General features: G+C 39.3%; 1 protein-coding gene across 2 annotated transcripts in view; it reads left to right on the forward strand.

Moving 5' to 3' along the window:
• Nucleotides 1-340: 340 nt before the first annotated feature.
• Nucleotides 341-18,061, forward strand: part of SSU72 (SSU72 homolog, RNA polymerase II CTD phosphatase) — a 42,770-nt gene continuing 25,049 nt past the window's right edge. For both annotated transcript variants that reach the window (XM_074306572.1, XM_074306573.1), the window contains exons 1-2: nt 341-1,020; nt 13,702-13,845. In XM_074306572.1, the coding sequence (XP_074162673.1) occupies nt 941-1,020; nt 13,702-13,845 (224 nt within the window). In that variant the 5' untranslated portion in view covers nt 341-940. The remainder of the gene's footprint in view (nt 1,021-13,701; nt 13,846-18,061) is intronic.

Genomic DNA, 18,061 nt, shown 5'->3' on the forward strand with positions numbered 1-18,061 from the left:
ACGGGGGTCCCAGGGGCGGGGAGGTCTCCCCCAAACCCAGGCCTGGCGGCCTCTTAAATGGAGGATTCTGAGCGGATGCGTTACTGGGATAGTCTCACTTCGGATTTTTGAGGGGGGAAGTTAGTACTGCAGGGCTAGAGTTTCGGGGACCCCCACTGAGGCAAGCAGTACAAGTGGCACAGGGGCTACAAAAGGGGGGGGGGTCTCCTCGTCTCCGGTTTGAGGGTGGGGAAGCTGAGCTACACTCCCGGGTACATCACAATAGGCACCGCGCACGCGCGGGGCTTTGTGACGTCACCGACACGCAGGACAAGACACGCGAGCCCCGCCCACAAGCTCCACTTCACCCGGAGGCCGAGGGGCAGCCGGACGTTCACCCCTAAGCCTTCCCCCAAAAGTCAGAATTGTCCGAGGCGTACTCGAACTCGCGGCCACACCGCCGCCAAGGGCTGGGGAGGGGGGGCCGGAGGAAGAAGTGGTTGGGAGTGGTGGTGGAAGAGGAGGAGCCAGAGGAAAAAGGCCAGGCCCACCGGAAGCCGGAAACGAAGGCCCGGGCGGGGCGGAGCGGAGGGGGTTGGGCAGTGGGCGGAGGCGCCGAGGAGCGACGCCCTTCTCAGGGGGCGGGAAAGCGGCGGAGGGCGGAACTCGTTGTCAGCCTCCTCTGCGCTCGCGCAGGGCCCCTCTTCCCTCCAACCCCTAGCTTTCTGGGCTGAGCCACGCAGGCAGCGTCCCGCCTCGGCGCGTGACGTTATCGCCGTCGCCGTCCCTCCTCCCCTGCGTCCCCTACGCCGTCGCGTCGCTTGGGTCGGGCTGGCCGCGGGCGCTGCCGCCATTTTGCTCGCGCTGAGCTGAGGCGGTTGCTGTCGCGACGTCCCGGAGCGGGAGAGACGCGCGAGGCCTTCGTCGCGGGCGGCTCCCCCTTGTCGCCGCCGCCGCCATCATGCCGTCGTCGCCGCTGCGAGTGGCCGTGGTGTGCTCGAGTAACCAGAACCGAAGCATGGAGGCGCACAACATCCTCAGGTAGCCAGCTAGGGCCTCCGCCCCAGCCCCGGCCCGTCCCCGGAGCCAGCCGCCGCCCCCCGCCCTATTCTCGCCCTGCCCCCGCTCCGAGACCCCCGGCCTGGGAGCCTGCGGCCCCGCCCCGGCCTCCTCCGACGGCCCATCCCCCTCCTCCCAGCGGGCAGGGTGGGGGCGGACACACCTGCTGAGGGCCCCTCCGGCCGCCTCGAGGACCGGACCCCACCCTACCCTACCCCCTCCCCTCCCCCGACCCCAACGACTCTACTGGCTACCGAAACCCCCTGACCGTCTTCATTGGCAAGTGGCCAGGCCGAGGGAGGGGTCGTCGTGGGTCGCTTTTAGCCCCCCGAGATCCTCCCCCCGCCTGCTCACAGTCCGGGATGTGGGGGGGGGGACGACGAGAACCGGTCCCTTAGCCTCAGGCCGGCCCGGGTGGGCCCAGAACGGATCTGTCTGTCAGCCCAGTGATAAACATTGATTAAGCATTTGCTGTGTGCCAGGCTAAGCCCCCGGGGTGCCGAGAAAGGCACAGCAGGGGGCTCCCGAGTCTAGCAGGACCCCCCTATACACACACGGGCCAGGTGAGATTGAATAGAGATTTAGGCGGAGCCTGCCTTCGTGCGGACCTTTGAAGAGACTCGGGCTGGGCTGGAGCCGAGGTGGACAGGAACCCCCCCGCCCCGGGGGAGGGAGGTAGCAAAAGTCTGAAAGGGTCCCTGGGCCCGGTGAGGAAAGGGGTGCGATGGAATGGGACCTATTAAGTTTGGGCCTGGGGCCCATCCCGGACGGGTATTTTTAAAGCATTTAAAAAGTCAAAACGCCAACACCCAGGTGCGTTGTCCAAAGTCATCAAACTTCTTTTTGTATGAGCCTGAAATTAACCCCCCAGCGAAACAGATGTTTTTGACCGACAATGAACACTGGGAAAGGCTCCATCCGAATGTGGCATTCTTGATGGGGCCTAAAGAAACCGGGGAGGGCCTGAAGTGCTGCTGGGAAGCTGGGGGGGGGGAGGGAAGGAAAATGGGAGAGTACTGGAAAAGGTAGGTCAGGGTCCGGTTAGAAAAGCCGTTTTCTACGAAGAAAGATTTCATATCTGCATGGATAAAGGCCACTTCCTTCCTGGCAGCTCCCCAAACTGGTGCAATCTCTGGACTACTCAAAACAAGCCAAAACAAACCCCACCGACCAATGCCAAACAAGTAAACCTAAGGGGGGTGGGGGAGGCAGGTGGTTCAGAACTGGTTTGGCGGTTTAGGAGCTCAAGGTCCAAGACTTTGATCTGACATTGTCAGTGACTGTGACTAGGCTTACCTAGACAGTGTCACAGACCATTGTGTGTGTGTGTGTGGGGGGGCGCGCACCACCTTCATGGGAGTAATTTCCACACAGGAGTAGCCAGCACTCAAAACACTGGGAATGTAAAAGATGGTTTGAACACGGGCTTGGATCCTGCTGTGGGGAGAGGCACTCTTGTAAAAACAGATGAGAAGGAAGAGTGGGGATGGGTCAGAAAAGGCTGAACACAGAATCCTGCTGGGGATGAGAAGAGAATTGGCCTGTCTTGGGAGAGGGAGGACAAGGGTGCTCAGGTGGAAAGTTAAATGCCATTTTAGGAGAAGAATCGGTCCAATTTGGCTGTGAAGTCTAGTGATAGAAGTTTGGGGAAAGGCAGGCTGCAGCCAGATGGTGTGAAAGGCTTACGTAAAAGAACACAAAGGCCCACAGTTAACAAGAATCTGCATTTAAATAGCTTTCTTAAAAATGTTCTTTTGTTAAGTTTTATGTGTAAGATTTTTCAGAATCCTTATATAAAGTAAACTTGTGTGTAATTTCATTCTTTTCCAACATATCTATCAAGAGATGATTACTGGGAGAAATATTTGTATTTATACTTTCAGTACTGGTTACATTCCAGTTTCAGCCTATGCAGTTTTGGTTCAGTCTTTTCGCAAATAATTTTTAGCAGGGTTTGGACCTGTAGTTTCATGATGAATATGGGAAAGGAAACTCCCTCCCCTAACATAGCTCTCCAAATGGGCTAACACTATAACTTACTTAGTGCTGAGGTGCTCGGTGTAGTGAACTTCATTTGCCCATTTGTCGATTTTTGAGAAAATCTCTTTGCAAAAGAAATTGAATAGTCTTCATTGCCAATAAAATTTTGGTATTGATCATATACAATAGTAGATCTGGAAAGGAACCTTAGCAACATGGGATTGAAATTAGATAAATTTTAATTACCTAAAAAGAGGTATTAAGGAAGGGACGCAGGGTTTGGGAGTCAGGAAGGAAGAGTGCTGGGTATGAGTACTCCTATTAGACAATTTTGAATTGTATTCTTAGGAAAATCTGTGGATCTTCCGCAATTTGCTAGGATATAGTTAATTCTTAGGTGGTTGCAATTTATGTTAAATCTATAGATTTTAGAGTCTCCAAAGAAATTGACAAGAGATTGAAATATCCATACTCTGCATAAAATCTATTTTTTAAATTTTTTTGAGGGGGACAATTCCAGGAGGATATTTTGAAATTAAAAAGTTGTTGTAAGTTAAAAATTTACAAGTTTGTCATTCTTGGCTGTAATCCCAAAGTTGGAAGGTTTTATATAACAGTTAAATATCTTTTTTTTTTTTTTTTAATTTTATAATTATAAATTTTTTGACAGTATATATGCATGAGTAATTTTTTTATAACATTATCCCTTGTATTCATTTTTCCAAATTTTCCCCTCCCTCCCCTAGATGACAGGCAAAACAGTTAAATATCAATCAAAGCTTTATTTTAAAGCTTCATCTGGGGAAGGATCACTTGTCCTTTGTACTTACGTTTTAATATCTAAAATGGTTATTTTATGACTTATTTTTACATCAGTCATTTCTGGAGAGAGGCACACATATACTCCTTTTAATAAAATTTAAAACAGTTAAGAAAAAGTACTTGGAAGGTAACTTCATCTTATCCTCCCAAAAATTCAGGAGGAAAATGCTTAAAAAATTCAGATTGATAGACAATACATGTCCATAAATTTGAAGTTGAATTTAACCAGATTAGCTTGGCATAATTTTAGGCACAAGATGGTAATTATTTAAATGTTTTGAGTCCTGTGTTTAAATGTATGGTGCTTCAGATATTTTAAAGTAGTAATTAAGAATGGTATGTATAGGGCACATTGCAAATTAGTGATTGTGTCCTTTAGAGGACAAAGTCAGAACTTTGGGTCCCACTGTCTGACATTTTTAGTCCTTGGATGTCTGGCCCTTACCCTCTTATTACATTGTTTACTTCCACTTCCCTGTGGAGCCTATGTCTAGATTAAACCTCTTCCTGTTTCTCTGAACAAAACATCCCCATTTCCTGCCCAGGCCTTTTTCACCTCCAGGATTAATTTGTGTGTGCCTCATGGTTTTTTTTACCTGGATGCCTGCTTTTTTTCCCAATAGATTAGAAGTACCTTGAACTCTGAAACTTTTAATTGACCTCTGTATCCTAGTACTCAGTACACAGGAGATTTCTTGAATTTCTTGTGGGATTTAGGATATTCTTTAGTCTTTCCAGCCCAATAGTAGTTGGATATAATTACTGTGTATATTTATCTTTCCTGAGATGCAAACCTTAAATCTTAAATCTTTTATTGTGTTCAATTAAAAATTGGAGGGGTTTGAGCAAAGATTTATCTTCTTTAACTGTGAATAAACATATCTGACCTTGAACATTACCAATGACACATGTTTATTAAAAGACCTACATGTGGATTGTTTCAGTTTTATTTCACACTTCTCTTTACACAACTACACTACCTGCCTTCTCCCACCTCAGCTGTTTATTGGATTTGTCTCCCCTGTGTCTGTATAGTCTCCAAAACTAGTTCTGAATCCAGTTAAAATCCTTTAGTTCCAACTGGGGTGACAAAAGCTAAAAAGAGCCTTCCAACCCTAAATCTCTCCCTTGATTGCTCTCATTCTGCACTTGGGTTTTTCTGTAGGATTAAGTGGGAGGGAAGGAGAGGGGGGGAGACTTTTCTGCCAAGGGCCTTTTGAATATAATATTTGTGGGCCATAAAAAATTATCAATTTACAGAATTCAAGCAGTGGGAGATGCCATAGCAAATGTTTTTGTGGGCCTCATATGGTCATCATGTCAGACATTTCCTACTCCTGGAAATGATTATGGAGTTGGTCTATTCCCCTAGAACTTGTTAAAGCCCCTTGAGGGGCAGGGACTGATTATATTTTATTTAGTCTTTGTAACCTAAATACTTGCCACTTGTACATACAGAAGATATTTTTCTTTGTTGAATGTTTGCATTTGGGACTTGAGTCTAGGTGTAAGTGAAATTCTTTTAAGAATTTATTGGGTTGTGACCAATTTCCTTAGAAACTCATGTTCTATGTTGTCCTTAGGGGATATGAAGGCCCTCCCTTTGGAGCCAATTAATTTGAGTTTGAGTGCTGAACTCTACAGGGATTATTAACTGTTAATTTTTAAGTAATGTTATTTTTCAGATGGTAAAATGATTTTTTACATTTGTAAATGGCCCAGGATATTTTCTTCAATGTATGATGTTTTCATTTGAGGAGTTGAGAATATTAATCTTTTATTAATAACTACAGCATTTTGGGGAGAAAGATGGTATAACAGCAGATGAATGTCTAGTTTTGGTTGAGGCAAAATCAATTTGTAAATTAGATAATATACATTTTAGTAGATTATAGAGGATTCTAGTGGTCATAGATTTCAAGGCAATCTGGATTAGCTGTTCTGGAGGAAGAAGACGAAAGTTAAGAGACTTGCTCAAAGTATCACTATCTCAAGGTGGCTGCTGACAAAAGACCAGATTCTAGTCCAGGTCTGTGATTTCTCTGTATATACATATATTAAGTACTTCAGTCCTGGATTGCACCTCGATGACTGTTTACTGTAAACATTACAAGTGAAAGACCAGAATTATCCTTTTGATCTGTTAAAACTTGGCAAAATGGGAGCAAAATGAGCATTTTCTCAAATGATTTTCAGAGGTGCTTATGGTTGTGGGTAATTAATGTCAGCTGTTTGGAAGGGGGCTAGGTTTTATTTCTGTACTTTTTTCAAACTGCTTATGTTAAATAGCAACTGTTCTTTTGAAATTCTTGTGCATATAATTGCAAAGGATTTAGCCATTTATGCTCTGAGATCATGAAATAATTTAGTTAAAACCTACAAAGATGTTTACATTTTTGATCTTAACATTAAAATCCAGCAAAATGTCATCTACATTTCCCCTCCCAGAAGCCATTAGTTTATCAAAATAGCACATGGAAAAAGTCTGAATGTAGATGATGCCATGATTTTATCTCTGCAAAGAAAGGTGGAAGGGGGGGGTGGAGGGAGGAGGGAGCAAGAAGTTGAGTCTACCTCTTCAAACAATTTAACTTATTCAATAAAAGTTACATTTCCCAGGAATAGTACTATTTTTGTCATAAATGTGATCATGTCAACTGACTTTATCAAAGAAAGCATTCAATAAAATTGAAATTAATGTTTGGCTAAAGGAAATGGTTTCACATGAAATCTTTACCATTTTATATTTCTGCAGCCATCAGGAATGTTAATAGTGCTCAACTATTCTTTGTAATTGACGGTTTACCCAAATAGCACATGTTGTCATATAATTTGCATCATTGTATGAGATTGGAGATTCATCCTTCAACAAATACTGATTAACTGTTTTATCACTGGAAAATTATATTGGCTTAGAGGTAAAAAGAAACTTCTAGCTTCTAAGCAGTATCTCAGCATCTCAGCACAAGATAGAAGACATCTGTGGTTTATTTTAAGATTTTTAAATTACCACTAAACAGTTCTTGAAGTCTAGCATGTCATGACTTCATCTTTTCAGATTAGATTACCTGGAGAATTCTTTATTGGTAGAATTGGTTTTCTAATTATTGGGTGAAGTTGTAAAATACATAGACTTAATATACAAAATGGGAGGGTTTTTAATGGTGTCAACATTTTACTCTTTTTTTTTAACAAAGTTTTGTAAGATAAAAATTATAAATGTTCTTTTTAAAATTTTATGTTATTTAACATTTTCAGGAAGTAAAAAATTTTAGAGACAAATGTTTTAGTAAACATTAGCCCATATTACTGTTGATTTGGGAAATGCATAACAAAAGAAATATGCCTCGAACAAAACCTGGATAATGGTAATTGGGATTTTTAAAGCATGTACAATTCTAATCCTAATCTGTTTTAGAAATAGGTTTTCCATTTTAAATTAGGAGAGTATGAGGGTTTTTCATTATTTGTTGGTTTGCTTTTTGCTTGCAGATTGACAAATTTCTATGTGGATTTTGTATATTTGTTTCACATGTACTGAATTTGCAAACCTGATCTAGGAAAGCTCTTAAGGTTTTTTTTTTTTCTGAGACAATTGAGGTTGTGACTTGCCCAGATTTGAACTCTAGTCCTCCTGACTTTCAGAGCTCTATCCACATCTAGCTGCCCCTTGTTTTTTAGAGATTGATTATGATTATTTTTTGGGTGCTGTGTGTTAGTGATATCCTTAGGCACAGCTATTATATTTATGACTGCATATTGACTTGGAAAACCCAATTGTACAAAATTCCTTTAGTAGCAACCCCTTTCCTCCATGTTGGCAGTACCACCAATCCCTAATTGGCATATGCTTATTCCTTCTGTTTGCATTGATTTAGGATCTCTTCTTGTTTCTTGCCCTGGAGGAATTCTGCTCCATATTTACCTATATAGTTTTCTTTCTTTTTTTTTTTTTTTCACTGGGGTTCAGTGACTTGCAGCTAGGAAGTGTTAAGTGTCTGAGACCAAATTTGAACTCTGGTCCTCCTGAATTCAAGGCTGGTGCTCTATCCACTGCACCACCTAGTTGTCCCCTATATAGTTTCTAAAAGATAAAACTTGAAGACTTATAAAACCTTTAGTACATTTAAAATTATCAAATTGGTGAGAAAAAGGATTTATACCTTTTCTGGAGTTGCTCCTCCTTTATCAAATAATATAAAAAGTCTGTCTCAATTTTTGGAAAAACTCATTCCACATGTGATTATACTGAGATATAAGGGGTTTGTGAAACAGTGACTGGACTCCTGCAGAAGACCTAATTGCAATTTTTGATGGCCCTTACTCTGCTTTATAACTTTAAATATGTCTCTTGGTATTCTGGTTTCCATCTACAAATTGAGGTATTAGATTTTTTTTTTTTTTTTTTTTTTTTTTTTTTTTTTTTAAGATCCCTTGTTAGTCCCTCTTTGTCCAGTTTTCCCCCTCTCCGTCCTACAGTTTACCAAATTATTCTCCCAAATATCCTGTTGTCACAAATCCTTTATAAAGAAACAAGTTTTGGCAACTACCCAATAAAGTGCAGGCTACTTTGCCTGGAATTAAACAAGCTTGGAATTTGGCTACAACCCAGTTTATCATCTTCATCTCATTGCTCTTTTTGTACTCTCATCTTCCAGACAGACTGCTAAAGACATGCTCTAAATATTATCCCTCCAATATTATCCAATCCAGTTTCTCAATGTTTTAAGTCACACTTAATCATTATTTCAGGTAAAGTTATTAGTGATAATATAAACAAATTGTCACTAGAGTATTATTTCATTCTTCAGACTCATCCCACTTTCCCCTCTTTTATATCTGTACTTACCTCTATTAGAAAGGCAAATAGATAAAAAACCTCCCTTGGAAACTTTTCCTAATTCCTCACCAATTTTAGCTCTTCCATTTATATTTGCAATACCTGTGCCCAGCATAGTACTTACTAGGCTATGGTTTTGGGCACTCCATAGATGACTTTTTTGTTGCATTGTTTGAATTTAAATTTACTTTGGGCTAACTTACCAGATCTTTAAAATTTTAATTTTACACTTAAAACAAATGTTATATTGCCAGTTTGTGATCATTGTACCTTATTAATGAACATTTTTATTAGGACTTTAATAGCACATTTCACACATATAATCTTAATTACTTCTATACCTTGTTTATTACCCCTGAGTGATTCCAGAAACAGAATCATATTTAGTTTGAAGCTAAAGAAACCAGGTAGGCCAGAGAGACAGGACTGTGTTTCACAATATAGTATTTTGACCTTTTTTTGTTAATTTGTAATTTGTTTTTTCTTGTGGAAATATGTATATAGAGAATTTGCGTGTGTTTAACATATATTGGATTATTTGCAATCTAGGTGAATAGGAGTGGGTAGAAGGGAGGGAGAAAAAAAATTTGGAACACAAGATTTTCCAAGAGGTGAATGTCGGAAACTATGCATATGTTTTGAAAATGCTTTTAAAATAAAAAATAATAAAAAGAAAGCAGCTAAGGAAAGAGATTCTTTTCACTAAAATCTGCTCTAGCTGTTGGGGATTGGGGGGGGTATAAGGGAAGGGAATTGGACAAGAGAACCATGGGGAGGGGGTCACAAATATTGATAATTCACCAATGTCCCCAAAGTACTGTTTATTCAGATAGAACATGGGAGGTAAATGAGATAAATGGTATATATTCATAATTTATCCTAAAGTAAAATATTAACAGTAATGTTTTTAATCTCTTCATTAGAATTTAGAAACTACCTTTGAAACAGATAGCATTTTGTTCTCCCAATACAAAATTTAGCTTTCTGTGGGACTACTTTTGTGAGCACCCTTTCTTAGTTAGCTTATCATTTCTTTCCTCTGAGATAATTTGTGCTATGTAATCAGATATTAAACTCAGCTGCTTCCTATATCCTTCCTTTTACTTTTTCCTACTCTCCTGTCCAGGGAAAGAGAATTTAATATTCAGGTGTTCTATATTCATTTCCCGTGCGCCCCCTCCCCCCCAAAAAAAGTTTTTGTCTGCTGCATACAGGGCCCAGTGTGCCCCACTAAGAGGTGAGTAACTAACATAGTATCAATTTCTGGGAGGGAAGGGACCCTTTAAGTTTCTGAATTACTCCTCCCTTATTTCATCTCGTATTCCTTAGCAGTGAATTTTATCTCATTCTGAAATCTTACAAAGTATAAGAAAAGGGTCAGTGATAATTGGTATAGAAGAGCTTAGAATTGATAGAATATATGCTTATGATCTGGGATTAAAAAATTAAAATAATTTCCATTTGGATTGGAAGCTTCTGAGTGTAAAGATTGACATTACATGTGAAACACATTCAGCATTATTGTCCTTTGGATCCTTTGTCTAGTTAGTGCCATCCCATCTTTCTGAAATATCATTAGATAGTAATGGATGCAATTCTTGCTTGGGGTATAATCACTTGAACTGGCATCTACTTCAGTGATGGGATGACTGAAGCCACTTCCTTGACATTGCCCTCCAGACAATGGCTTTTTTGCCCTTTCTCTTACAGGAATATATAGCATTTAGGCAATGGATTGAATTCGTCTTTGGCAATGTGACAACATTTAGCTTTTCTCTCTTTCCTCAGTTCATATTCATGGTATAACCTCTTGCCCAGACTAGCCTCCTCATTGGTCCCTCTGCTTTCAGTCCCACCCCAAACCATCCTCCTCTTAGCTGTCAGATTGATGGGTTCTAAAACACAGACGTCATTTGTTCTTGGCTTTAAAATTAAAATGCAGACTTTACTAACTTGAGGGTCTGGTTCTGACTTCCCAGCCAGAGTGGCTTTGGTGCCTTTTCCTGTGCTTGACTTGGCACCTCCCTTTTCTCTGCCTTAACACAGGTGGTTGTTGCCCAAGCCAGGAATCCACTGCATTCTGTGCTGACTGCCTTTCATTTGTTCCCTTCCCAGAGATTGTCCATGCATATTTTTACTTACCTGTTTCCACAATAGAAAGAATTAACTACTTGAGGATAAGAACTAGAGATTTTGTTTCTATATCCCCAGCACTGACCACAGGAGGAATTTAAATCAAATCACTTTAATCAGGCATTTAATTATGCAATTTTTAAATATATTCTGGAAACAAAACATTCTATTTGAAAAAAATCTTTAAAGTACCTTCTACACAACAAAAATTAACAGAATAAAGGCATGGTATCTAACCACTCATTGACTGTCCTCAAGTTTAGGTGACACTGAGGGATGAATTGTAATAGTGAAGTAAAATGTGACAAGGATGTAAGAAGGGCAGTTGAACTCAAGGAGGGAAGGACATTTCTGGTGGTGGTGGGTATTAGGTAAAATATGAAATGTAAGTGGTTTCTTTTTAATAGTTAAAAGGAAGGTAACAACCTCCAACTTGGATATCCAGTTGGATATCCAACTGGATATTAGTTTGAGTAGATGAGTGTTTTGTAAAATAGCACTTGAACCAAACCTTAAAATGGGAATTCTTGTGCATTTAAGATCTTTTTACTTCTCTTGTGACTTTGGGTTAATAGTGCAAAGTCATGCTATTTTAGGCCTCTTTTGGCCAGCTCTCATACATACTGCTTAGAAAGTCAGCTCCCTTGTCTTCACATCAAGAAGAGGAGTAAGGTGAGGAGTAAGGTAGGAAAGAGGAAGTGCTCATTCATACCAAGATAAAACCAGCACACTGTCTCTTGTGGTCTCACCATAATCCCTTGGGATTCTGGTTTTCTTTTCTGCTCTACAAAACTCTGCATTTAGCCAAAAACTTAGGTAATGTGATAGTGGTTAAAAATGACATGTAACAGTAATTCCCCCAAAAGAGATTGTCTTGGGAAGAGATGTAAAATGCTATGGAGATTTTCTAGAGGCAATATTAAGTTACTGCTTTGATTAGGAACACTATTTTATTTGTTGTAGAATGAAATTGTTCTGAAACAGGTTGGTATGGAACTATGAATTATAAAGGCTTGTCACTTAATCAAAATTAAAAGCATTTCCCAGCAGTACCTGGTACTGTTTACTAACCATTGGTACAATTGGATTATAAAGTCAGGGAAAAGGGGCTGAAAGTTGCTAGAAATTAATTGAGGATGTATTACCTGGCAACTTTGGGTGAAACCTTTTACAATATGAGGAGTTATGGGAGGAAGAGAGATGATTGAATTTAAAGTGAAACAAATTTTTCTGGGAAGTTCTTGGAGTTAAAATTGTTTATGGATGGAAGGGAATGAGTAGAATAGATCAGAAAATAACCGGCACATAGTAAAATTCAATATTACTTCAAATATTTTGGGTTATTCCATACTGCTGTTTTCATATTGACAGTAAAATGTGTAGTATTTTTTTGAAAATAATTTGTTCTGAAGTGTAGTCTATGATTTTGTAATTTCTTATGTAAGCTATTTGGAAGAATTTTAATTTTCAGGAACACTTATTGGTTGAAGTACACTCTATGGGCTGCAGATTGGCCACAGTGTTTGCCAGGCTGTTAAATTAGTATACCAATAGATGGTTTTGCTTATGAGCACTGTGTTCCTGATTCCAGCTTCATTTTAAAGGTACACTTAAATTTATTTTATATAATTATTATAATTTACATATTAAATATATGACTAAACATAGAAAAATGCCTTTTAGTTTAACAGATTTTTTTTTTTTGATAGTTCTCAAGAGATTATGAAATGGCTCAACAACACAGATTTGGTACTGTTCCCCAGTGTAGAGTATTCCCTTATTTTATGTGTGAGGGTGTTGAATATGGTTTTTCTTGTATCTGGAAAGTACTATTTATTTCTAAGCTCAGAAGCTGAACTTAGTAAATTTGAATCTTGAACCAAAAAGAGCAGGTAGATTCATAGCAGATGAAAACAATTTAAGATAAGTCAATTTCAAGGGAGGAAGAAATAGTCAAAATTGGGGGAAAAGAAAATAAAAAGATCATTCTAGAGAAGATTGTGAATTTTGAGTAAAAAGAATTTCTTGGGGCAGCTAGGTGGCGCAGTGGATAGAGCACCAGCCCTGAATTCAGGAGGACCAGAGTTCAAATCTGGTCTCAGACACTTAACACTTCCTAGCTGTGTGACCCTGGGCAAGTCACTTAACCCCAGCCTCACAGGAAAAAAAAAAAAAAAAGCTCACAGTATATGAAATGGGGAAATGACATGACAGTGAACTAAAGAGAAGTTTAAAATTCAGCATCTGTGTCTCTCACACACAGAGACTTCCACACAAATTTTCCCAGTGATTGGTAGTAAACTTTAGAATGGGTTATGGTGTGAAAGAAATCTTGTCATTGGTACATATTGGTCTTAACATGATAGTAGTGTGGGGGGAGGAGGGCAGTGTCTAGATGACTTCTCCTTGTCTCATTTAATACTTGATAATTCTATAGCATTTATTTTATTTGTGGCTATGTTTTAAAAAAAAAAAAAAAAAAGTCAACTGACAACAAGCCTTAGTGTTTCAGAAGAGATTTAAAGTGTGGGGGAGACAGGTTGTGAAATAATCAAGTGAGTCCTTTTTCAGGAGTAGGAAGCTTTAACTTTGAGGGTATTGTTTAGATTTTCCATAAAGAAAATGACCTCATGATAGTAAAATAAAGACTTTGTTTTTCTGAAACTTTTTAACTTGATGTTTTAAAATCTTTGACAAATATTTCACTAACAATATTGAGTATTTTATTTTAAAACTAGACTATATTAAGAACTGAGACAAAAACTTTTTGTCTAGGCAAGTATACTAACATTTTTTCTCCCTTACCATCACTTCCCCCATCCAGACTAAAGGATTTTTGAGTCAGGGTTAATCTAATTAAAATCTTTTCTTCTTATTGTGTCTTTCAGCAAACGAGGATTCAGTGTCAGATCCTTTGGAACAGGAACTCATGTGAAACTCCCAGGACCAGCACCAGACAAGCCGAATGTTTATGATTTCAAAACAACATATGATCAGATGTACAATGATCTTCTTAGGAAAGACAAAGAACTGTATCCCAGTGGAATGCCCTTTAAAAAAACCAAATAGGGTCGTCTTTGGAAGGTGTAATTCATTAATTAGCATATGGAATATGCCTTAGCTTGGCCTTAAGTTTATAGGGAGGGATTCTACATGAAAAGGGAGGAGAAACATTACTCATTTTATAACTTACTACAGTTAATAGTGCATGCAATCTAACTCTCCCTTACTTTTAAAGCAGAGTAATATTCTTAAAACTCCAATTCATAAGTTAAAATTTTTTCATGCTTTGCTGGATTTCCCCAGTGTCCTGGAAATGGATGCATTGGGGATTACTGACAGGAAAAAAAAAATTAAAATAATTGTTTTAGTAAAGCCTTACCTTTAGGCATAATATTAAACAGAGTAGACTACCTAGGTGAAGAAAATAGTGATACTTTTCACATTCTGTAATGTTGGCTGAGAGACAGCAGGACATAATGGATGATAGGTGGACCTTGGAGTCAGGAAAACCTGGGTTCACATCTGGCTTTTTGATAGTGGGCAAGTCACTTAACCTCTTATTGCCCTAGGCAAGTCTTTCCACCTAAGTTCCATCTGCTTTGCTGGGAATTGAAACCACAGATCCGAACTGCTGCTATCCTGACTTCCCTTCGTCTGTAGATCAGTGTTTTTGCAGAGCCATATATATGTGGTACACTGAGAAGGACCAGCTTAATAGAGCAGATTTGTTATGTTAGATGCAAACAATATTAATAGAAATCCTTTTGTGGGATGCTCTTATGAATAGAAAAATGGGACTTGACCAGTAGTACTTTTCAGTTTGTGTGAAAGCCAAAAAGTGGGGTTTTTAAAAGATTTTGTGAATAAGACTTAAAATAGATATTTGAACTCTCCAGTATTCATACATTTTGGCTCATTATAGTCATCTCTATCTCATCCTTAACTACTGCCTCGCTGTTAATTTTATGAGAGATGTTTAAGAGGTGGGGCTCAAACATAAGAGGAAATTGTAGCTAAAACTATGCAATCCTCAAATGTCATCTTTTGATGACAGATATTTCCATCTTTGGATAAATGAAAATGTTTTCTACTTATATGTAGGTTACTTAGGTGGCTGAGTGTCCCTGAAGGTCGTTCTAGCTAAAGTGTTAAATTGGAGCACTACAAGATCTGGGGTTTGTCATATTGTGCCTTCTCTCCTCTACCTATCTTCCCTTCACTTATTTAATTTTGCTTGTTTTTTTTTTTTTTTCCCCTGATATTTTTTTAAAGATACACAGATATTTCATTCACCAGTGTAATGTAACTAGATCTGATGTTACGTTGACAATGTCCACATGGGTTACCCTGTGTAACTTGGTTTTCCCATTATGCATTGGCAAGATAAAAAGCAGTCTTTGCCATGGGGCTGTATGTATAGCCATGTGGTGGGAACTCCTTTTTGAAACTTGGCATCTTGGGCATGATCATCATTGAATGCACACAATTCAGCACTACCCACTGTCCCTGGGGCAAGAGAGGTGTATCTTCAAGTCATTTCCCTATAACTGTGAAGCAGCATTTCATTTGCCTAATTTCTTCATCTTAGTAACTAAATACAGTTGGCAAATTAGTTGTGAATAATACATATTCCCATTCTGGTCTTGCTATGTCCCTTTAGCATGACAGATGGTATTATGACTATAAATCTTTATTTTAGAATTTTATTTGGAAGAAGAGTTTTTCATAAACTTTGAGCTCTGACATCAGGTGTGGGTCTTAAAACCTTTTGTTGCATTAAGACCTTTTAAGTATCTTTTTATGAAATTTGATAACAAATTTTGAAACCGGGTGCCTCCTATTAGTGTTAGAAATGGGCAACAGCCACAAGGGTTCACATTATTCGTGTTTAAATCACTGTATTGTTCCAAATATATGTAAATTGAGTCCCTAGCTTCTCTTTTGCTTAATTTTGGAAGAAAAAAATTATATCAAATAAAAGTTTTGGCTTATATTTGAACCAATACAGTTTTTTTTTTTAAAGCCTTTTGTTACTTACATTGGGTGGGAAAGAACAGTGGTGGCTGCTGCTTTATGATGACCAAATGGAGAGTTCTCCAGTTCCAGGTACTTTCCTTATCCTGTCCCAAGGGGAAAGTGCTTGGTGACCAGGAAGAAATGAGCATAGGGCTTGTCAGGTTTGAAAATCATATTGGAAAGTGAGCTCCTCATAGATCAGACTCCTCATAAATGAGGAGCTGAGGAACAAAACTGTCCTAGAGAAAGCAGGGCAGAACAATACCCTCAAATGGAAATAGTGTTAAAGTAAAATGTAATGAAGGTCTGGCATTGACTAGCTTTGTGACCACTGCAAATCCTTTTTCTGGGGCTCAGATTCCTCATCTGTAAGCAGGGAAGGAGGTGATTTAGATGTGTGACCACTGGTAAGTCCTTTCTCCCTCTCTGGATTAGTTTTCTCATCTGTGTAAAGTGGGGGAGGGAAGTTAAGAATATCTAAAGTAAAGTGCTTCTATGAGCTGCAGGATAATGGGAATGGTTAGTGGCCATAAAATTGGAAGATGGGCACAGCCTTGGCCTCTGGGAAACCTGCTCTCCACAGTAGATGAAGAAATGGGTCACAATGGCCTTTTATGTCCTAAGGGTGCTGCTGTCACTTTCTCGATCTTATGCTCAGGAATGTGTCCATTGATTCATTTTTCTTCAGAAGTGGGTTTTCTATTCTTTTAGGTGCGCGGGTAGGAGGAAAAGGGCAAGACTGGGCTTGACAGATAAAACATTATTTTGGGTGTTTGTTGAGAGGTTTTTGACTAAATCAATCTCACGTACATCCTACATCCCAGTCAAGCAAGTGACATCTCTTCGAAAAGAATTCATTCCAGCCCTTGGTGAGATGCTGCAGAGATGTGGACATCAGTCTGTGGTGGCATGGGGGAAGCAGCCGAGGTAAACCAAACAAAGCAAAACCCCAAGACCAGATACAGATTAGGAATGGCCGATCAGAGGGCCAGGTGTGTTACAACTCCCATCTATCAGTCACTAAAGCAAGTGGCCAGGCCATAGGAGTTTCCCAGGTGTGGGCACTACATGTGTGGTTTCAAGGCCTAATTGGGACACAGCTACAAATCCCTTTCCATCTGTTTTTAAATTTTAAAAGGGAAGGAAAGTCAAATGGGCCAAGTAAGATAGGGGACTTGAGGGAGTTCGGTTAAATTAAGCCAGTACATTAAAAACAGGATTAGTGGGGGAAGAAAAAAGATCATCCAATTAAACATTCTCCTAAATGAAGTAGCAAGTGCCAAGTAAGCTTTTTCAAGGGAAGCTCTAGAACATCCTTAAAGACAGACAGTGCAGTGTGCATAGAATAATGACCTGGGATTAGTAAAACAGAACTCCTTTAGTTGCCCTTTGATTTATCAGAAGAAACATCTCATTGATCATGTAATTTTTATTTCCGTAAGAGATGGGACATACAGGCAGAATTGAATCAATTTTGATACTAATACAGACATTTAACTTAGTTCATATTTTACTGGAAAATAGATTTTGTCTTTATGGGGACATTAGACTTATAGAATTGAGGTCAAATAGCTCCAAAGTTAACTGAGTTTTATTTTTTAAGCAATAGATTTAGCTTTTATATCACATTCATTTCTAATACCATTTCCTTTAAACATAGCATAGTCTATATTAAACGATAGTTTTAGCTTTTGTCACCTTCATTTTCAAATATGTTCTTTTCCTTTTGAATACATCATTTTTCAAACAACATTATTATTTTCTTGTTTTCAAATTTGAATTTTCCCCAAGGAGGAGGAGGAGGAGGGTTGGGTGTGAAGAAATTGTCATTAGTAGGAACACCTGGACAAACAGCAGTTTTAAGTCATGTTAGGATTTTTTTTTTTGGGGGGGGGAGCAAAAATGGGACCCCTTTTGAAGTTTTTTAAGGTTGAGACTTGTCATTGCTGAAGAAGTTGACATTTATGTAGTGCTTGGCTTGATAGACTTTACATTAAAAACAACACAAATGAGAGACAGGTTTAGAGAGACTTGGTGTTCTGTCCCCAAATCTGGGATTGTAGGTTTAGAGCTTGGAAAGTCTCCGAGGCCCTAAAATACTACCTATTTTATTTTTTTAGATGAGGAAACAATTTCAGAAGTTAAATTACTTTCCCAGTGACACACAGCTAGCATCTTGCAAGTTGGATTGGAACCAGGATCAAAATAAGCCCCATCATACCAGGTGTC

Source organism: Sminthopsis crassicaudata, chromosome 3 (assembly GCF_048593235.1).
Source record: "Sminthopsis crassicaudata isolate SCR6 chromosome 3, ASM4859323v1, whole genome shotgun sequence".
NCBI classification, from domain to species: Eukaryota; Metazoa; Chordata; class Mammalia; order Dasyuromorphia; family Dasyuridae; genus Sminthopsis; species Sminthopsis crassicaudata.